The sequence below is a fragment of the Saccopteryx leptura genome, chromosome 3 (assembly GCF_036850995.1).
Source record: "Saccopteryx leptura isolate mSacLep1 chromosome 3, mSacLep1_pri_phased_curated, whole genome shotgun sequence".
Classification (NCBI taxonomy): Eukaryota; Metazoa; Chordata; class Mammalia; order Chiroptera; family Emballonuridae; genus Saccopteryx; species Saccopteryx leptura.
The window spans coordinates 304,561,145-304,584,189 of record NC_089505.1 but is presented as its reverse complement, the minus strand read 5'-3'; the positions used below and the strand labels follow the sequence as shown (position 1 = coordinate 304,584,189).

The window sequence follows — 23,045 nt, the reverse complement described above, 5'->3', positions numbered from 1 at the left end:
GCTTGCAGAAACGCCTGCAAGAGATCTTTAGAGAATAATGTTGTTCTTTTAAATAAACAAAGGTATTTCTAACATTTTCTCTTTGAAGATTTTTTTAAGAATAAAAATAATAGAATTAGGATGAAATTGCTGAAGAAGGCCCTGGGAACTCTATTGGCAACTAGAACAAAGATGACAGACCAGACTTCAATAGTCCATAACAAAACAGGCGACGGCCAGCATACTCACTGGTTTTCATTTCTGCACTTAAAAAAAGTAACTACATACCTCAAGCCAAAGAACATTATTTAGGAAGATGAAAGGCATATTCAGAGGAAAAAGAGACTGTTGTACTAGATTTTTAAGAGGACATAGGAAACTAAGAGAGATAAGTGGTTAAATCAATTGAGAAGAAATGCAAAATGTTTTGGTTTTGCAAAGCATTTTAGTGCTCAAACTTGCAGAACTTCACTGATTCACTATTAATTTTAATAATCTAAAATGCTCATGAACTAAATTATATATCAGGATGATTTTTCAAATTTTAATCCTAAATGTAAAATTAGGGAGAGTACTAGTTATATCTACCTCTGAAAAGTAATGAAACAGACATTGCACACTTTAATAATTTAGAAAGCATGAAAACTTTTTGTAAGTCAAATCATACGTAAGATATGTAAATAAAGTTTATAATTTTAAAAGAACTTGATGCCACACCTCATGACTATAACTGGCTTCCAATACTAGTTTGACCCCTTTCTAGCTGTATGATTTGGTCAAGTTATTTACCTTCCTGTGCCTTAGTTTTCTCATTGGAAATTTTGGTTTAAGGACTCCTCCCTCATGGAATTACTGTGAGTACTTAATGACATGATGAATAGGAAGTACCTAAGAGAGGGTCTGGGACTTAAGGGCTTTATAATTGGTAGTAATTTCTGTTAAGTTACCATTGTGAGTATTAAACCACCTATAGCATGGATAACCATCTCTATTTCTTTAGCTTGAATTTTTTTAAAATATTTATTGATTTTTAGAGAGAGGGGAGAGAGAGAGAGAGAGAGAGAGAGAGAGAGAGAGAGAGAGAAGGGGGAGGAGCAGGAAGCATCAACTCCCATATGTGCCTTGACCAGGCAAGCCCAAGGTTTCGAACCGGCAACCTCAGTGTTCCTAGTTGACGCTTTATCCCACTGTGCCACTACAGGTCAGGCTTTAGCTTGAATTTTTATAATTTTTAAAATGGGATATTGATGAATTTTAATCTTTCCCCCAAATTAAATATCTCCCAAGTTAAGTACTATTCTCTATTTCTGTGCAGAACTTCACTTTACAGGTAAATTATTATCTCTTGTGAATTATTAGGTTTTTGTCTCTTGTATACAAAATTTAAATGTAAATACTAGTTAACCTAAAAAAGCTGGACAGAATATAAGAAAGAAATGATCACCTTGTCACTCTGGATGATAGATTGATGATGTCTGAATCTTATCCAGGATTATTAGGAATATGACTTTTCTGAAGAATCTGTATACTTTTCATCCATACATTAACAATCTTTTAACTCCTGGTCAAAATTTTGTCAGAGTTTCTACACTGGTAGGTTTCAAGGAACAAGGAGTTTGTCTGTCACAGATAGCATTGGACTAATCACATACACTCATCCCATGGAACCAAAACAGAAAATTGAACCTTGGACTACTCAAGTAAAAGAAATTCAAAGAGGATGTTTTTTGCAGGCAGCTATCTTATTCTTTTGGGGACAGATGAGTGTGTGTCCCAAATATAAATAATAACAAACAGATACACAGTAGAAACAATTTTAACTGTTCCTTAAAGAGAGCAAATAGTCTTAGTCCTATTACTACATTTCATTCTAACATCAAACCAAGAATTCCCTTACTTGGCATGTTGTGCTCACCCACGCCAAGTTGAGAAACGGACTGCTCAGAAAGGTTTACAAAGGGACTCACCCACAGAAACTTTCAAAGGCCCAAGTATTTCACTTGTGTTCCTTGCATCTTAAATGAACACATTCACAAGCATCCTTCCTTCTACCACAAGCTAAAAAGCCACATTTAGCAACTTTGTCCTGAAAACTTCTGGGTAAATATAGAGGGAGAAAGACCAGGCTGGAAAGCAGATTCTCCCCTTTGGCGGGGGCCACATGGCATGAAATGCTGCTCTTTATTCTATACCACTGCTCAGATGCAAATCTACCCATGTCCCACCCTCTAGCCACTGAGAAGTCCTGTCCAGGAGAGGCATGGAGATTCCAGAGGCTTTCCTGGGATAGAACTTGAGTCTGGATTCCCACCAAACACTCTAACTCTCCAGCGTTGTGTTTTGGGTATTCTAAATTTAGTTGGAGAAAATTTTCATTTCAGCCCAAAGAGCTAACAGATATACCTAATGACAATGGTGGGTGGCCATTGGTAAAGTTGGAATGTAAGAACCAGTGTTTAAATGACAAATGCTGCTTAGCATCAAGCTGAGCTAGATGTGAAGTGTGTGGGTTCCCACCAGAAACGGTAACATTTGGGAGCATATAATCCTGAGTACATTGTGTATCTGTGGGTCTCAGTGAAATAATCTATTACTTAAAGAGTCAGGGTCAGTTTCTATGCTTTGATGGGAATTCAGAGGCACTGAAGGCGAATTAAGTCATCTTCAGACTCGATCAGAAGGCTTGCCACATGTCATGCTTAATGCTGCATCTATATTCCGGTGACTTTCTGTGCCATTTCTTGGATATACTAGAATATTCCAGAAGAACTCAATTGTTACATCCTTGATGATTTCTGTGAGTCAGTGTGAGGGGAAGGGGCGGGAAGGGAAAATTGTTCTCTTGGTTAATCTCATAAAATAGTTAATATTCTTCAATTTAAGAAATATACACAGGGTACACCTGTGCCAAGATTTAGGGAGTTGTAAAATATTTTGAAGATAGTCTCAAACAACAAACCAAGCAAAATACCACCCCTACTGCTCCACAGCTCACACTTGACTGCTGAGACAGGCACATGTGCAAATAATGAAAATGTCTACCGTTTACACTTTATATATATCAGGCTCTGTTTTATGGATTTCACATACCTGAACAAAGTCTAAATCTTAAAATAGCCCAATGAGGTAGGTGCTATTCTCCTCCCCACTTATAGACAAGGAAAGAGAAAAAGTTAAATCACTTGTTCAAAGTCACAGAACTGGTAAGCTGCAGAGCTACAACTCAAACCCATGCTCTCTGGCTTAAGAGTCCAAGCTATTTACAACTTCTCCAATTAAATTATTATATAAATGAGTGCCTCTTTAACTGAGCTCTTACAAACAAGGGAAACAGAAATGGTGCTACATCAGCTGGATCTTGAAAAATAAGTAAGATAATGAAAGTAAGGCATTGGGGTAAAGAACATTCCAAGCAGAGGCAACAAGAGCAGGGAGGAAGAGCTGGATGTGGCCAAAGGCAGGCAAGCAAACCCATGTGACATCAAGGTTGGGAGCAGCCATGAGCAAGACCGGAAAGGCAGGTTGTTACTGAGGGCCAGGCCACTCCCCTCCTCCACAAAGTACACCAATGCAAAAGCTTTTGTTAAGGGAAACGACAGAATTACACTTGAAGAGATGCAGAAGGATCAAAAGTATGATGGGCAGCCTGGGAATGACGCTCCCTTCCCCCACGTCTCAAGAGAGGCAAGGTGGCGACTTCATGATAAGAAGGCCTCTGTTCTAGGGCAAGCCAGCGCTGGCCACCTGGCAGAGCCTTTCTGCAGGGATGTTTGGGCAGTTCTCAGGTTGCCACCACGTTTTAATCACCTTGCCATGCCTGCCGTGGGTGCAGAGAGGGGGCGCACTGGCCTGAGCACAGTGCACCCGTTTGCTGTGTTCCTGATGCTGGCCACCGCTGCTGGCCTCTTTCCTGCTCCCTAACAGCAAACCAGAGATGACCTGCTAAGACCTGCCATCCATGACCCTCAATCTTGTGTGTGTCCCTCTTCAAAAAAGAAAAAGAACACTTTTGTTTTTAATTCTTCAGTACCCCTTTTCAGTGCTTTATGGTTCTGAACACACTCAGAAGCAGTTCCCGAGAAAGAACTTACTTGTGTGAATGACCCAGTGATAAGCATGTTGAGGACTAGGAAAAATTAAATGGCAGAAGATGTGCCATCTGGGAGCACTCACCTTTTTTGCTCCTTGTTCCTCCTCCACCCCATCGCCTATGACAACATACACCACTTTTCTTCCAAATCTTTGAATTATCCTCTCAAAACAGCTTTCCTTTCCTAATGAACAAGAATAAAGCATACCACATGTAAAGTTGGGGTAACTCAGTGCCATAGTGCTTGAACTTTTTAAAAAATGCTTCCTTCGAGCTTCTGATTAAACTCTCACCTACACACGCAAACCAGAGGAGAGCCTGTACGCGCCATTTGGGTAGCACGTGGAACAGTGCAGTAAACCAAAAACCGTAAGTTCATTACCCATGTGGTGTCCCATCTCTTGAAACTGACCAGCTTAGTACTCTTTTCCAAGGACTCATTTATGGCAAAGCAGGATCTAGTCAATCACATACAGCATCTGAGAGGAAAGTTATTGTTTTGCAGTAGTAATACTTTTCCCCCTGCAAGCTGACACTAAACAAAAGGCTTGTGATTCTGGCTGCAAATTTTAACTTGATTTTTAAAAATGTCTCATGATCTATCAAACTCTGAAAATTATGTCTGATCCAAAGGCTATTGAGAAGAATGAATAAAAAAAGAAAAAAAAAGAAAGAAATCAAACACTGGAATGAGCTCACCCCATCAAGTTCAGGTTGAGATTCTGTTTGAATGAAAGACCTCTAAAACCTAACATGTTTGCCTAAAATATTCTCGTAAATCTGTTTCTGAAATAAATGTCAGGTGATTTGGGGCACTTCCCAGATATCATGCTTGCCTTGTCCAGACATCCAATGTTCCATAAAGCCCTTTCCTAGAGGAGAAGCAGGTAACAGAATATCTTTATCTACCTATTATCTTTCCCATGTCAAGACTCGGTCTGGGCTCCCGTGGTGGCCCTGCTGTCAGCACACCCTGCTCTTAATGCAGCCATTGTTGCTTCTCAGAGAAGCTGGTGCTCTAAGTCCTGGGCTGCCAATGGGGTCATTTTAATGGACAATGGGACGGTTTATAGTTTTCAAATGGGAATGGCTGAGTGGGGCCTGCGTCTCTTCAAATAAGGATCAGATATACAGGTGAACAAATTGCTTGTTTGCTTAAACAAATGTCTGCTTTATATTTGTATTTTGCACTAACATCTCTAGTTTGCATCTGACAGAACAAAATAGGGCCAGCCTTATTCAAAGGACGTCATTTCAATGCTTCTGTAGTTGCTCACTAAGCTGTGAAATGTGAAATCGCTTTTTCAGAAACAAATACTAACCACGGTTTTCTCTGCAAAAATATTCAGCTCACAAATTGGATGCCATGACACTATCTTTTCCTCCTTAGAGGGAAATGTTGATGGGTCTTTTGTAAAATGTGCTTTTCTTGGAAAATGAAGAGGTAAATACAATGTTTTTTTGAAGGTAAAGCTGTAGTGAACAAAAACATTTTCACCTACATGCTATCTTCTGCAGGCTTCATTGTGAATTTTGGGTCACGTAGACATTTTGCATTTTAAATATTTACAAAACTGAAGCTGACCATTAGCAGTTAATTTGAAATCTGGTCTGAAGTTTTCATTTTGATCAATGCATTCTGTCTGAAAGAACATCACAGCTCTGACACATGAGGCATCAGTCATCTCCTCTTAGGACTTTGCCTGTTGGCCTAAAAGAGAACTAGGTTTTCTGCATCAATCCCCATATTATATCTAATTTTAGGGCAAAATTAGAACTATAGGAGTTTCAATCTCTACTTTTCGTATTAAAAACATGATAGCCCTAAGCAGTTGGCTCAGTGGTAGAGCATCAGCCTGGTGTGTGAAAGTCCTGGGTTCAATTCTTGGCCAGGGCACACAGGAGAAGTGCCCATCTGCTTCTCTACCCCTCCCCCTTTCTTTACTCTCTCTCTCCCCCCCCTCCCACAGCCAAAGCTCCACTGAAACAAAGTTGGCCCAGGCACTGAGGATGGCTCCATGGCCTGCACCTCAGGTGCTAGAATGGCTCCAGTTGCAACAGAGCAACACCTCAGATGGGCAGAGCACTGCCCCCTAGTGGGCTTGCTGGGTGTATCCCGGTCAGGTGCATGCGGGAGTCTGTCTCTCTGCCTCCCCACTTCTCACTTCAGAAAAATAAAAAATAGAAAAAAAATATATATATATAGAAAAGTGACCCTACCACTTGGGTTTAGAGATAATTCTACTACCCCATATTTTTTAATTCTAATTTTTATTCTGTACTGAAAAAAATAAAGTCCAATATTGTAAAACAAAATGCCCATTTAAAAAATACTTGGTTATTATAATTTCTTTTTTTTTTTGTATTTTTCTGAAGCTGGAAACAGGGAGAGACAGTCAGACAGACTCCCGCATGTGCCCGACCGGGATCCACCCGGCACGCCCACCAGGGGCAACGCTCTGCCCACCAAGGGGCGATGCTCTGCCCCTCCGGGGCGTCGCTATGCCGCAACCAGAGCCACTCCAGTGCCTGGGGCATAGGCCAAGGAGCCATCCCCAGCGCCCGGGCCATCTTTGCTCCAATGGAGCCTCGGCTGCGGGAGGGGAAGAGAGAGACAGAGAGGAAGGAGGGGGGATGGAGAAGCAAATGGGCGCTTCTCCTGTGTGCCCTGGCCGGGAATCGAACCCGGGTCCCCCGCACGCCAGGCCGACGCTCTACCGCTGAGCCAACCGGCCAGGGCCTATAATTTCCTATAATAACATTTTCAAATTATTTGACATTAAAGTTCATCATACCTGACATGTAATACACTACTTGTTCTTTCTTTCTGGGAAGTAAGGCAATACCCCTCCTGTCCTATGTGCTTCTTGGGAATTTGTTTTGACTTTCATGTGCTGAAAAACCTTTACCTTGGACCTGTTTACAAAACACAAGATGACTCCTCCTTATTGACATATTGACATAGAGAGGATCAACACCTGACTTAATGTAAACTGATGGCTATTCTTATGGAACATGAGAACATATAAAAATTCAGTTTTCTTGGGCTACTAGGAATTCTATTCTATTTGGTGTATTCCTTTCTTTTTTATAAGAATTTTCCAGCATTCTGTTCTTGGCCCTTTTCAGTAGGCATCGGTCATCCTCCAACTCCAATTATTTCTAACTTCACAGAGCTATCTGCACATCACAAAGGCTCTTCAGACTCGACATGGATGAGATCAAACCCTCTGTTTCCAATCAAACCTGACTTCCCCACCTTAGTCAATAGTGTCATTTCTGAATCAGTTGCCTAAAAGAAATCTCTGTCAGCCTTCTTCAGAATAAACAACCATTTATTTATACATTTTATTTAACAAACACTTAGTGAGCACCTACTATATGCTGGGCACTAGAACTACAATGATGAGGCAAGACAGATTCAACAATCTGGTGAGGAAGTCAGACTATGAACAAATAACTATACAAGAAAATTTTTAGCCATAATTTAGTAAATGATTTGAAGGAGAAATATAAAAGTATAGTCAGATGGAGAGTTAGACATACAGGGATATGATTTTTGCCCCTTTTTCTTTAGAGCTGAACAACCAAAAACAACCTTTTTTTTTACCTACCAGGATACTTCTCCCCCTTCTCCACGACTTACTAAAACAACATTCATCTCATTAGGGTGACACATAAGGCCACTTATGAACAGACCCAAGTCTACCTTTCCAGGTCAGCTCTCCATGAATGCTGCACACTAGTTACCCAGTACCACTCACAAGTCCCTCAGAAGGGAACAAGCTTTAATTCCTCTGTCCCTTTGCTCTCACAAGCCCATCTGCCTAGTAAACTCATGTTTACCCTTCTATACCCAGCTCAGATATCATTTCTTCCCTTTAGCCTTCATTGACACTTGCCCTCTGCCTCCTCCTGGGTGGGAAGCGAATGTTTCCTCAGTGAGGTACACAGTTAAGCACTTAGTGGTAGGCAGCTCCTAGCGTGGAAAGATGTCTGCACCTTGGAGTCAGAGATCTAGTTTGCCCCTCATCTTTACTAGCTATTAACTTGAACAATTTACTTAAGTCTCCAAGGTTTAGTTTCCTCATTTGTAAAATGCAAAAGTTGGGAAGACTGATTTTAATATGTAAAATGTTTAGTACGGTTCTGGGCCTTTACCAAATACTTGAAAAATGGCCATTAAATATTTCTTGATCACATTATAGTTATTTAGCTATCTGCTTTCCCTGCTAGTGATTTTCTAAGTACAAGAGCCATGTCTTCTTTCTATCTCACTTTTTAAAATTTTATTTATTTATTTATTTAATGTTCTTTACATTATTTTTTTAATTAATTTTAATGGGGTGACATTGATAAATCAGGATACACTTTTATTCTGTCTTGGTTTGTAGTCTAAGTTTCAATTAGTCTTTTTTCTCCAACGATTCTTCCTTTTTACAAGAACTTGATTTTATTTTGTATCCCTATGATAAAAATGTAAATGCAATGGTTTACACATGTTGAATTAAATGAGGCAAAAAATAGTTCCAGCAATAATTTAAATAAAATTGTTGTATATCCTGCGTATATCTATACTACCATTTGTTTTAGCTTATAAGATATTTTTGTTGACACTGTCCAAAGAAAAATAAGATAACCCAGAACCTACGGTAAGTCGACTGTAGCTAAAATGTGGACGTCTGAATGTTTGCCAGGAAAGTGAAGTTTTTCTGAGTAAAAAACTACATGGGTTATGATTTGTATTTCTCTTCATGTCTCAAACCAATTTTGACAACACAATTGGTTAAATTATTCTTCTAGTTGTTTGGCATCTGGTATTCTGGAAAAATGTCTCCTTTCATGCCTTTCGTTTTATTACCAGCCTGAAGGAGATGAGACCACTGTAAAACGAAACAAAAGCAGCTCACCTATTTTAGTTGCGCTGTAAATATTTTCTATTGGAAATACAATTCCTAATCCGTATAGCAGGACTTTCGCCAATGCTGGGATAAGCTGAGTCGTTGTTACTAAAATATTCACACAGTTTGTCCTATGAGAACAAGAAAAAATAAAAGACTTGAAAAAGAAATCTCCCAAATGAACAAGCATGAGCACAGCTCAACTCCCAGCAAAGCAGCAAAGTGACGTGGGGTGAGCTTACCGTGAGTGAATGAGCGTGAGTGCCTTCAGGGCCAGCGTCAGCCAGGAGTCCGTCAGGGCCTCGATCTCGGCCCTCAGCTGCAGCCAGGCTTCCCTCTTGGCTGGACCAAGCAGACCTGTGGGTGTGGAAGCACATGAACTACTTATTTACCAACATGTCTATTAAACTTTATAAATAATGAACACTTAATGCTGCTACTACCACCATCCTCAAGTTTTGTGGGATGCCCTGTAATTTTTCACATATTAGCATCCATTTGACAAGTGTTTGGTACTGTAGGAAATATCTATGGAGTCTGCTTTCTTAGTATCTCTTTTTCTGGTTGTAGAAACCATCCCTTCTTTTTGGGGAGTCTACTTGCCCCCATTCCTCAGCCCAGGTGGTTTGGACAGAGCCCTGCCATCTGATTCCCAGAGTAGGAGCATGACCGTGGCTTGGCCAGTAAAAGTCAGTCTTGGAACTTTTGCTGAATCCATTGGGAAATATATTTTTCCACCCAATGGAGGCACTGAACTGGTTGAACATAAACCTGGATGTACCAGAGATCACCTTTGCCACCTTTCGGGAAGGACAAACCCAGACTGACTCCTAAAGGAAAAACTGGGCAAGAGATTCCGGATGGCATCATCCAAGCACCTGGGTTTTGGCCGTAATGGAAACCACCACCACACCTAAATTTTCTTCACTAAACCAATATATTCCCCTTTATGCTAAAACCATTCTGAACCATAGTGAAAAGATACAAACTAATAGACGCATCTACTTGGCAGAAGGAGCTTCAACCCAAGTCAATTTGGACAAGGACTGTTAATCTCCTGCATTGGAAGGACAACTGAATGTCAGAGAGGTCAAGAAACTTACTCCAGGCCACATGCCTAGTGTTAAGTTATGCAGCCAGGACTAGACGAGGCTAGACTTGCCAGGGCAGCTGGCTCTAGTCTAAGATTCTTGTTACTAAACCACAGAGGCACAATAACTGGTCAGACAAAACTGCTCTAAAAAAAAGTTATCAAAACAACAACAACAAAAACACAAAATTGTGTGGTAATTTTAGAATTTTATCTAGACCATCTTAACTAACCCAGGAGGACACTGGTGACAGTCACTTGCCTCCAACATTGTTTTTGTAGGTGTTGTAGATCTCTTTTACTCGTCGGTAGCGGAATGCCAGCTTTCTCATCCAGTCCACGCCGCCGCGCACACCCGTGGCCAGGCACAGATTAGCGCTGGTGGCTGCAGCAGGAAAGCCATCTGTTCCAAAGTTATAGGTGCTATTTAGACGCAAGAAAAGCCCAAAGTTAACCAGAGAAAGTTCATCTTAATTAGATGATCAATTCAACTATAATATGGAGTCCATCACTTCACATTTCTACGTGCTTACCTGAGGTCTTGACCGTTATCATCTGAAGAGACATCATCTATATGAACTTGGTCACATTCCTAAAATGCAATTAAAATGCTACATGTCATTTTTCAAAAAGCATTTATTTTTTAAAAAAAACAAAAAAACACACAGACAGCTATTTAAAACCCCCCACAACTTTAATTGGATTGTTTCCCAGCTATTCCAATCAGTAGGTGGCAGTCTTGTTAAATTGACATTTTTACCTACTTCAGGTCCCTGTGCCACGGAAGAAGCGAGTCATTAAGGACTACTGTTATTCAGCTTCAGAAAGCAGATTTTTGTTTTTAGAAAGGAAAGTGATTGAAAACAATTAGCATATGTGTTCCATAAACCTCAGGTACCTGAAGACATCATGCTGCTCAAAGCCGATTCAGTCAATGCCTACACATAACTGAAACCAGACATTTCGGTAAATGTAACATGCTAGAAAAATTAAACCTGATGCTAACTGCCAATGAAATTATGACCTCTGATTGCTGTCGAGCCACACACCAACACAGCCTGAGGCCAGTGTGCTGAGGAGCCCAGACAAAAAAATCTGTTACTGGTTTGCCATTGATTTGAGAGATGTTTTATTCTTTCTTTGTGTGTGTGTGTGTGTGTGTGTGTGTGTGTGTGTGTGTGCGCGCGCGCGCGCACGCATAGAAGGAAAAAAGCACGGGAGACTTCTCATCCTAAATAAAAGCAATTAAACCGCGCAGTGTTATTTTATTTATTTTGTTTTATTTTTTTAATGCTACATATTCTCTTTGTGCATTGGGTTTATGAGTTTATTATAGAATGATGTTATTTGAACAGATCTAATTTTTAAATCCCAAACCATGTGTCAACTGTTTAAAAGAAGAGGCCATCATCATGGGCTCAAGTAGTGCTGGACCAAGTTCATGTTCACGCACCTGTTTGCATATGAGCACCCTGTATCTTCCCACCGGGTGCTCAGCCCCTAGCATGCACAGATGTGGCAAGAAGCAATATCACACAACTCAGCAGAGAGGAGAATCCAACAAACATTTGTTGAACAAATAGAAGCAAAATACTTTGCAAACAGACAAGGTCTCCAGTCCAGAAACAAGTAACACACACTTGTCATGTTTTCATATTTCAGTCCTGATTCTTCCCTCTGCTGTCAGGCTCCAAACACCCCTGAAGCCTTTATTATACTTATTTCCCCTAAAACTTTTATTCAAAAATATTATTAAAAGAAATTTCCAGGCATGCGTCCTACCTATATTTTTAAAAGGGTTGTCTGATTAAAGCAGTTGTATTTCCTATACAATTCATTTTATAAAACCTAGCCCATGCCCATAGTGCTTAACATTCAATTTCCAACAAAGATAACATTCGCCAAGCACCACAGTGACAGAGGTGTATTTTTATGGTGCTGGTTCCTTCTGAACAAATTCTTTGCTCTCCATGGGTTTGTGAGGAAGGGAGCATAAGATAGAAGTGGAAAGAAACTAAAACCAGCTGTGGCTTAACAGAATTAAAACCCTGACCCCAACCTCTTCTCTAAAGCCTCTATTTTCCAGGCAACCCGCTCCCAGCAAGCAGCAAGTTCTAGGGAGGAAAAGACTTTGACCTTGTAACCCTCCCCTGCTCTCCCGAGGTCTATAACCTCAGATAAGAAAAAAGGAAAAGCAAGTCCAGGAGGCCTCACATGTGGACTGTGAATTTCACATTGGAAGAACAGGTCATTCTCGGGAAACATGTTTGGGAATTTCTCAGAGTACATTTCATCGTCTTTCGGAAGATGAATGCTAGTTGTGTGTTTTTTTTTCTACATGTACTTATTCTGGCTTTGAAGGGTTTCTAAATCAGGAGTAGAAATTTCTGCCATTTATCTAACCAGAAATACACAATTTTAATGTTGTTGGTAAATGACCGTTTTAGGGTGCTCGGTTAGAGGGCAAAAAAATAAACGTTACCTCCAAAAGCCTCCCCAAAACAAACAAAACCAAAAAGCCATCGTGATTTTTCTCTCGGGAGAAAGAACAGAGCAGGAGGAAGTTGAGGGAAAGATATGTTAAAAAAGAATTTATTTCAAGAAACCCAAGTTGACCTCCAGTTACTAGGTTGAGTGGAGGCGGGAGAATTCTTTGGAAAAGCAGGGTGTTAAGAGGCTTTTCCTAAACGACTGCCCTCGCAAATCCCCGTTTCTAACGGAGAAGCCACTTATCTAATAACGACTGTTAATGACTCGATTGTTCCCATTGTGCTCTCACATCCTGTGTTTGTTTTCTCCTGCTGGCTGGATTAGAGACGTTTTGTCCCCAGGCTGAGGCCTCATTTGAAGTATTGTTCAGTATCTTGGTCAGCCCTTAATTAAGTGTCAATGGCTTTAAGCTTTTTACCTGCAGATACCAGACTCACTTCCCAGGGATTTGATTAAAAGCACAGCGTGATGTGGTGGCAACAAGGTAATAAAGCCGCCTCCTTAACAGGAGAATTTTTGTAGGATGCTTTTAGTGACAATAGATGTGAAAAACAAGAGAATTTTTAAAGGGCCTAATTAGCACCGAAGGAATTAAAAAACATTAAAACATCTATGTTACATGTGTGTCTGAAATTCTTGCTCATTTCACTCAGAAAGATGCCCATATTGCACAAATTTTGAAATGAGAACGTGTATACCACAGATTCATTACCTATATAAGTCTACATGTTTTGAGAAGTAAGCTCTGTGTGTGTGTGGTTTTTAGAAATTTTTAATGAGAAACTGTAATATCACTATCTTGGTGCTTACCCACTAAAAACTTGAATCCCTCAAAAAAAAAAAAAAAAAAAAAAAAGGAGAATGTTAAGACACTGAAATAGTTCGTGTGAACTGTGCCGGGTGGATCCATCCTCAAGTGAGAAACCGCAGGTCCCTGCACCCTGACAGCTGGAGCTCTGCGTCCTCGGCGGGGAGGAGGCTCCCGGCCTCCCACTCTGCAGAAGGCATCTTGGTTTCTGTCTTCTTGCAGCCCCATTTTAGGTTTTCATTTTTGCTTTCTGGACTTGGTTGTTTTTTAGTTCCAAATTTCTTTTAAATCCAAAAATCAGATAACTGAGGGCGGAGAGCAGAGGGGGCTTGACTCACTGAAACAACAACGAGGTTTAAAGCCCCCGCGGGAACCTGCAGTCACAGAAGAATGGAAGCTTCCCATGTTTTCAGGTGCCAAAATATATCCCTAAAACTCTCCTTTGGTGCTTAATCCATAAAGTGCAGAACATATAGAATTCCATGGGAAAATAAGGTTTGATTCCAAAACGACTGAATGTGCTGAAAATGTACTTTTGAAATAAACTTCCCAAAATTTCATGATCTCAAGTCATCGCTGACCCCAAGTCTTAGGATGCACCCACCTTCCCAGGGGGCCAGTTAGCACACTGTCTGCATTCATCTGTCCTGTTGAGGCTTGAAATGCCCAAGGAACCCCTAACTTGTTTAGGTGTCCGGCTTGGGGCCTCACTCTTGCCAGAAGTAGCAATTCCCTGGACTCCTGCACACACCACCCATCCCAGCTGGCTAATTGTGTCCTTTAGCTGAGAAAGGTTGTCACTTATTAATGTATTCTATTATTTATTAAGGGGCTACTGTGTTCTAGATGTGGTTCTAGATGCTAAGGACACCACCATCTAACAGGTCCTTCCCATTTTGGAATTAACATTTTAATGGGACAGACACTCCAAACAAGAAAATATGCAAAATTACATGTCATATAGTGCTACATGCTAATGGGGAAAAATACAGCAGGCAAGAGAAATACTCAGTGCTGTGTAGTGTCTGGGCAAGGAGCTCCTGCAGGCCAAGGAAAGAGAAAGTACAAAGGCCCCGAGGCAGGGAAGCCTTTTGTGCTGGAGGCTGGGGCAGGAGGAAAAAGGAGAGAGGACAGTGGGGGGGGGGGGGGGCAGAGTTAAGCAGCCTGGCAGGTAACAGCAAGGAGCTGCTTTGGAAGTTTCATCAAGTCCCTGCCCTCAGGGCATTTACAGTTTAGCAGACAGGACAGAACACAGGTGGTAAATTACAGTTGTGGTAACGACGCAGGCCCTCCCTGGAACCCAAAAGATCATCCCTCTGAATGGCTGAAATCTGTTAGTCCAAGATGGTCTGAAAAACTGAAATTCTATTTTGCTAGACCAGGGAGGGACAGCAAGGCTCACTGTTATCCTTGTTGCTTTTGTGATGAAAGCAATCGAATAAAGAGATAAGCGGTGGACAGCTAGAGATGACTTATAATCACCAAAGCTGTGGTGATAGCACCAAAATATAGCTTTGACTGTCAATGCTGGACCTACTTTTATGGTGGTGAGGTGGAATAGAGGAGGTGGGGTGGAATGGGGAGGTGGGGTGGAATAGAGGAGGTGGGGTGGAATGGGGAGGTGGGGTGGAATAGAGGAGGTGGGGTGGAATGGGGGAGGTGGGGTGAATGGGGGAGGTGGGGTGGGATGGGGGAGGTGGGGTGGAATAGAGGAGGTGGGGTGGAATGGGGGAGGTGGGGTGGGATAAGGGAGGTGGGGTGAATGGGGGAGGTGGGGTGGGATGGGGGAGGTGGGGTGGAATAGAGGAGGTGGGGTGGAATAGAGGAGGTGGGGTGGAATGGGGGAGGTGGGGTGGGATAAGGGAGGTGGGGTGGAATGGGGGAGGCGGGGTGGGATGAGGGAGGTGGGGTGGGATGGGGGAGGCGGGGTGGGATGGGGGAGGTGGGGTGGAATAGAGGAGGTGGGGTGGAATAGAGGAGGTGGGGTGGAATGGGGGAGGTGGGGTGAATGGGGGAGGTGGGGTGGGATGGGGGAGGTGGGATAGAATGGGGGAGGTGGGGTGGAATAGAGGAGGTGGGGTGGAATGGGGGAGGTGGGGTGGGATAAGGGAGGTGGGGTGGGATGGGGGAGGCGGGGTGGGATGGGGGAGGCGGGGTGGGATGGGGGAGGCGGGGTGGGATGGGGGAGGCGGGGTGGGATGGGGGAGGCGGGGTGGGATGGGGGAGGCGGGGTGGGGTAGGGGAGGCGGGGTGGGGTAGGGGAGGCGGGGTGGGGTAGGGGAGGTGGGGTGGAATGGGGTAGGTGGGGTGGGATAGGGGAGGTGGGGTGGAATAGGGAGGTGGAGTGGGGGAGGTTGGTGGGGGGTGGCCCTCACTGGGGGGCTGTCCCTCTCTCTAGGAAATATTCCAGACATGGACATGCAGAGGAATCCTGGAGCTCATGAGCCCTCAGAGCTGAGGGAGGGCTCTTGAAGATGGGGCCCTTTGCCCCCAGATTACAGTTGCAACAGCTAGTCTGGGGCTGGAAAGGGATTGAAGATGGGGGAAAAGTTATTTTTGTTAAGGGTAGGGATGTCAAAATCAGCAACATTTTTTGCATAAAGGCTCTGTATGAAGTCAACAGTGGAGGAATATATACTAATGCTGTCATTCAGCCCATTGTCATACACAGCCACATAACAAACAGGTCTCACGGGGCCAGGGCCAGGGCCAGGCAGCTCCAGGATGGTCCTCACTAGGCAGAGTTTACAATGAGTTTCTGAAGTCAGAAAGGCTACAGCATGTGGCCAACTCAGCATTTCCATCCTGAGGCTGGGCTCTCCCTTTTCCAAAGTCCTGAACCAGCGGGGATGCACCGCCCTCTGGGACTTGATTACCAGTGTCCCATGTGACACGCTGTATCCTCAGTGGTCCCCAATCTTTTTTGGGCCACGGACCGGTTTAATGTCAGAAAATATTTTCACGGACCGGCCTTTAGGGTGGGACAGAGAAATGTATAACGTGACCGAGACAAGCGTCAAGAGTGAGTCTTAGACGGATGTAACAGAGGGAATCTGGTCATTTTTAAAAAATAAAACATTGTCCAGACTTAAATATAAATAAAACAGAAATAATGTAAGTTATTTATTCTTTCTCTGCGGACTGGTACCAAATGGCCCACAGACCGCTACCGGCCTGTGGCCCGGGGGATGGGGACCACTGGTATTTCTTGATAATCAGGGGTTATTTTCTACACTGCTGTGAAGTTTCTGCAGACTCCTATTTTTTATGTTACTTATTTGTGATAAAAACAAGAGTATTTAATGTTATAACCCATTTTATTGATATGAAAAGTGAAGACTCAGGAAAGGTAAGTAACATAAGGTGTGTGCTGAGAGACTGGGTCTTGGACCCCCATTCACTGCTTCTTCCCAGGCTCCCTCAATTTCACTCCACGTAGACAGCTGCCTATTCCACGTGGTGGCCATGGCCTAGGTCCACTGTGGCTTCAGATGTTTTGAGCTCAGGGATCTCCAGCTCTCTCGTGTCTCCTTCCCTTTGTCTGCTCCTCTCCTACCAGTGACCAGCCTTTGTGAGCACAGCCCCTCCCCCAGCCTGGAGCTCTGACGGATGTGACCCTCTGTCCCCCAGTACAAGGCCGAACCCTTCTCTTTACCACCAGGCCTTTAAATGACTGGCACTTCAGAGGGAGCGCTACTGTGGTCTTTGCCGGGGTGGAGGGTGCCTAGTGCAATTAATTGTAGGTGGTGAGAACATAGGTGTTAGTGTGACTTTGACACAAATGTTCCTCAGAGGGGGTTTGAGGCCCAAGAACCAGGGTTTGGTCACCGTCACGGCAGATGGTGACGATCAGAGAGGCGCAGCGTTGAGCTTCCAGGGACTAGTGCAAACCTCCGATCTACACGACAGACGCCTCCAACCATCTTCCAGACAAACACCACAAATCAGTGGGCTGGGGCTACCTTCGCCTGGCCACCCTGTATGTTCCCTGGCCTGTGCTTCACAGAGGAGGAAAATAAATACAATTAGCAAGCTCCAGTTACTACTGGCTCTCTGCTCAAGACATCTAAGCACCCATGGGGCCGGGTCAGAAAATGCCCGCAGGGACGGAGAGGAGAAACGGCCGACTCATGCGGCAGCTGAACACCAGCTCTGGTGTTGGGAGCAGGAAGAAAGCCGGACGGGTGCGACCTCCCAGCCACGGGCAAAGGCCCCTCGCTTTCAGAACCCTGGCTGCACTGTTATTCTGCCTTTTTGGTCCCGTCTGTCATTATTCTTGGCACTGCAGCTCAAGCTGACCTTTTTCTGATCCATCATCATCTCTGGCCTTCCAAGGCCGGGCCACAGACATGTTCTTTTGGACCAAGCCCCGGGAATAACTCCGATTTTGTACAGGGCTCATATGCAAAATATTAAGTTATGGCAAAATTTTTCTGCAAATATTTATTCTGCTTTGATACCGTAGTGGTTGTACTTTCCCCCCAAGACGTTTGCTTGTGCCATAATTATGTAAAAATACACCCTGCCATTCAAGTTAGTTTAGGAAAATTAATAAAAAGAATCAAGTCAGTCACAATGGGTCTCACTCTCGGTGCCAAGCACAGCGACGTCATCGCCAGCACGCCGAGGTGCTGTACCCCTGAACACGACACTAGAAACATAAACTCCAAGTAAACTTGAAGTCCTTGAATAAACAGAGACTCCAAGAAGACTTTGAGGTCGTCAGCATGTTATGAAAGCGAACAATATGAAAATGTTACAAACACGTTTTGGGATAAGTTGAATTCTACAAGCCCAAATTCTGCTGACCAAGGCTCTATTTGCTCCATTTTCCAAATTTACCAGGAGAAAGTTAACACCATTCTGCCAACTAATTGTTTCAATGCCTCCCTTTACAAAGTAAAAATGGAAATAAAGAGTCGAGAGAGCACGAGGTACTTCACTGTGTCTCCACATCAGTGCGTCTGTCGAGACCATCCGGGCTTGGCCAGGGCGGAAGAAATGATTGGGTTTTCTGTCCCCTCCTGTCTGTCATCAAGCAATTATATCCCCTCCTCTGACCTTCCCACTGAACAATACAGATATGTGCCTGATACCTTAAACATCTGCAAGTTACTTTAAAGAAGTTTTCTTTTTATTTCTAAACAAAGAAATATTTAATTAGAATACAGGAATGTTTCTAGTACATTAGAGACAAACTCACACAAACTGTCTGAAAGCTTTGACAAGTGATCAGGAATGCTTTAAAAAGGAAAAGGGGGCAGGGGGAGATATCCCTTGTGGATCTGCCCACACTCCCCTCTTTCTCTCAGAAAATCTAACTGCTCAGATGGCATTGCGGGGTGACCAGGATTTGAGTGACAGAGATTCGAAGAGAGTGATTTCCATAGCGGCATTTTGGAAATAACTCCTGCCTCCCTAGATATTTTTATAACTTCTTTGGAAAAATAAGGTAAAATGGGTCATTCCCTAGAGTTTCTCTGTGATTCAGAAATTCTATTTTGGGGGAGGGGGTGATCAAGAAACAAGCCACTTGGTGGGAAAGATGTTGAAGAATTCTGCTTCAAATTCATGGACGTTTAGACTCCGCTCGTCAGTCTTTGTGGTTAAGAAATTCTGTCCACGAGCTAGTACATTGCAGAAACCAAGTTTTTACTTGCGGATTTCTTTCTGCAAAGCGGAGACCATTCAGTCAAAAATAAATGTGTATTTATACTTACTGTGCAATAATATCATTACCATGTGCTTTCTAAAGGTGTGTCACGGCCCTCACTCTCAAACAGATGTAATAAAGAGCTCGCTGCTGTGCCCTGGTGCCCATCATCCCGACTGGCTGCAAGCCTGTGCAGGGCCACGTGGAAAGGTGGGGGGTGCGCTTTGCAGCCCCTCAACTGTGGCACTGGGTTGGGCTGGCAGGGCCTGCTGCCTGTCTGGGGCACATCTCGTGACCTTCGGAGTGCCCTCACTCTCCACCACAGTGCCTCCTTGAAGAAGATGAGGGTGCAGATGCCCCGTGGCTAAGTCACAGGAGATGAACAAAAGGAGATTTGAAAATTTGCTTCATTACTTTTGATAACTTGGGGAAATGCAAGTTGAGGAATTAAAATGTACCTGGAAAATTTAACGTTAAATTCCCACTCTAAATTATCAGCATAGCATTGGCACCAGCGCTTACTGGGAGTTAACCTGTTCTGATAGAAATACATGTCACAACTATTGAAGCCAATGGAGAATTTTTTTTTTTTTTGACAGAGACAGAGAGAGGGACAGACAGACAGGAAGGGAGAGAGATGAGAAGCATCAACTCTTCATTGTGGCACCTTAGTTGTTCATTGATTGCTTTCTCATACGTGCCTTGGGGGGGGGGGCTACAGCAGACCGAGTGACCCTTTGCTCAAGCCAGTGACTTTGAGCTCAAGCTGGTGAGCCTTGCTCAAACCAGATGAGCCTGCACTCAAGCTGGCAACCTCAGAGTTTTGAACCTAGGTCCTCCATGTCCCAGTCTGATACTCTATCCACTGCGCCACTGCCTGGTCAGGCTAATGGGGGAAAATTTTGAATCTCAAAAACTGACGAGGAGTTTTAATATCTATTTCTGCGATTTAGTAATAAGATGCAACTTGTGGAGACAAATATTGCTTTTAATTATTGTTTCTTACTCTAAAGCAGTATTTTAATATATTTAATGTTATAATATCCTGTAGGGATTATCTAAATGAGTTACTTTACTAGAATCATGTTTACATTAGTTAGACCTAGGTGCTTATACTGAAATCCAAGATTTGAATGAAAGCAGTTTCAACTAAGGTAAGATTTTGGCTATTTCGATATGATTCTGTTTAGGCAAATGTTTATAAAATATTAAGAGAATAAAATCTTTACTGTAAGTACCTGAAAATGGCATATTAAGCATAAGATAAATTGAAGGGCTTAAGCTATGTATTCACCCATGCATAAAGTTATGGTAAAAATTTAAGATTACTGGATGATACTTGATAGGATGGTCAAGCTTATTATAAATAATTAAAGAAAAGAGAAAACATGTTTTTATACATTTTAGTATTTTCTTACCATACTAATTCCTCTTAAAATGTACTCATTGAAAATAAGTTGTCATAATACTAACACTTCAGCGTATCGCTCAAAGAATTCCAAAGGAATTACATGAAGATAGCTCCCTCTTAGTGAACGGTACAGTGCTAGTGAACAGAAGTCAGGTCCACTCTGCCTGGGGTTCCGTCTTTCTCACAACGAATACCTTCTTTACCACCCGATTATATTAACTATATTTGTCTTTATTCACACACTCAACCTGAGGATGAAGAAAAGAAAGCCTTCCCAATGAAAGCCAGAAAGAACTGCGAATAAGCTTTTCAAACAAAATGGGCTTATTTAAAATGACTCAGTGCTTTGTCTCTAAAAGTAACAGATAAATCTCATGGATAATTATGGCATATATTAAATGTGATCTGATTATATCAATAGTTGTGATTTACTATACTTTAAAAAAAGTAAAATATAGAGTGAATACCTGATAGTTAATGCTACAAGATCCATTTATTATCTAAGTTATGCTTTATGCAACAGCACACGCTATTTCGGTGTGTTCTAGACCCCCATCACATGTCATTATACACTAAAGGCTTAAGCCCAAATGCATAGCTTCATTCTGGGTCAGCTAACATAAGAATTGGCTTTTTATGAATCTGTATAGGAACTGGTGAAAATGTTATGTATCTTCGAATACAAAACAGGGCCATGCATTAGTGTTTGATAATATGTCAAACTGTAGCATATAAGTTTATCATAAAAATATCACACATATTTTTAATTGTCTCATGTAATTTAAAATCAAGTATTAAGAGGAAATATGAAAGTCTGACTATATTTCAAAATAATCCAAAACCTTAAAGAAAGAATTCAGCACATGTCTAATATAAATGTAGAGTCAGAACGACTCTTAAAAATAAGCCTTTGATTTACTGCTGAAGTGATTTCTCAGTTTTCGACGGGTTTACTCATCATCTTGCAAATATAATTTGTCACTGGCAAGCGTGTTCTTTGTAACTCCTGTTGCCTTCCTTTTAGATCTCCCATTCCTGCTGAGCGTATCTACTAAAGAAGAATTTTTCATGGTGACACCAACTCCAGTCTTGCTGTGAATAATTCCCGTCTCATAAAAATCTTTCTTTTTATGGCGACGTTGCTGCTCGAAGCATGGAAAAATACCCAGACCAGGAAGCCTTTCATCCTTTCCTCAGCCCCTTCCCTCCAACCCTCTTTTGAAGAAAAAGAAATCACGTACTAATTTATTCTCCAAGTGTTTAACTAGAAGTTTCAATTTACACAGAATATTTCTGTGTTGATCACATAGAAAACAATGAACCAAAGCTACAATATGGAATAGGTCATATTTTAGGAGAGGTTGTTTTATTCTGGAACCATTTTTTCGCTCTCAAGTTAAATATGTGCCACAAATCGAAGTTCCAGTTCATGACCATTCCATGTCTATTGATTCTTCTTTAACTGTGAACCACATGTTAATATACTTTTTTAAAAGAAATATTTAAATATAACTGCCTTTTTAAGTGATTCTTTTCTATTTTGCAGGGGCGGGGAATGAAATTTGAAAGTTTAAAGAAATCAGTTTATCAATTTTGGTTAACTTATATCATACAGCCAGATGATTTTTAAAAGAATAATACTCAATTCTGTATGAAAGAGTATGTAGCTCACAATAACATCCTCAGTTAATAAATGAATAAAAGTTCTCACAGTCAGTTTCCTCTGCCACATAATTATTATTGACTCGAGAGAGAAAAGTATGTAGAACCGGACATTCGCACTTAAAAAAAAAAAAAAAAGGTTCCCCTTGAGCTGCAGGAAGGTTCCATCATCACCTTCCCTCACTGTCAGCCCGCAGGGGGAGAGGGGTCCTCTGAGGGGGCACTTCCTTACTTAAAAGGTTCCCTTCTCTTCCAAGTATCAGTGGGTCTGAAACTCCAGCCCCTGAAATCATTCTTTTTGAGTCTTCTTTTATAAGACAAAGATTTCAGGCAGTGGGACCTTAGATAAGCTCCATGACTTCGGGGTGAGCCGTCCTACCTGACACAATTCCTCCAGCACAGGCAGCTCAGGTGTGCCCCACCCACTGGGTCTCTACAAGGGAAGGGGAGGGAGCACGTGAGGGAAAACTAAGGAAACATTTTATCCACACTTCTATTTTCACTCCCTGGAAAAGCACCTCTTTTCCTGTGATTTAATTTTTAAAGCAATGCAGAGTCATGTTTTGGTTAGTTATGTATTATTCAGGAAAATGCTATATTAACTCCCCAAAATATGGCATTAATATTATATATGCTATATGTTAACTGTGGAAATACCTCTAGAAAACATAAAGGACGCACATTTTGAATTCTTTTATTCATTTGTCATGCATTCAACTAGTGACTGGCCACCTACTTTAACACCAGGCACCCAGCACACACAAATAAATAAGGTGCAGATATTTCCAGCAAGTGGAAAAGCTGGCAAGAGGGTATAGAGGAATGTGACTATAATTTTATTTTGGGAAATGAACTGAATTTTATTTTTAAGTGAGAGGAGGGGAGATAGAGAGACAGACTCCTGCATGCATCCTGACCAGACTGTGATCCACCTGATGATCCTTATCTGGGGCGATGTACA

At 42.2% G+C, this 23,045-nt stretch overlaps 1 protein-coding gene across 17 annotated transcripts in view; it reads right to left on the bottom strand.

The window, feature by feature from the left end:
- The window catches only part of EYA1 (EYA transcriptional coactivator and phosphatase 1), a 334,821-nt gene that overhangs the window by 14,953 nt on the left and 296,823 nt on the right, over positions 1–23,045 (bottom strand). For all 17 annotated transcript variants that reach the window (XM_066378892.1, XM_066378893.1, XM_066378895.1 and 14 more), the window contains 5 exons: positions 10,594–10,652; positions 10,323–10,483; positions 9,213–9,327; positions 8,980–9,101; positions 4,153–4,253 (listed from right to left, as the gene is read on the bottom strand). In XM_066378892.1, coding sequence (XP_066234989.1) covers positions 4,153–4,253; positions 8,980–9,101; positions 9,213–9,327; positions 10,323–10,483; positions 10,594–10,652 — 558 coding nt within the window. The remainder of the gene's footprint in view (positions 1–4,152; positions 4,254–8,979; positions 9,102–9,212; positions 9,328–10,322; positions 10,484–10,593; positions 10,653–23,045) is intronic.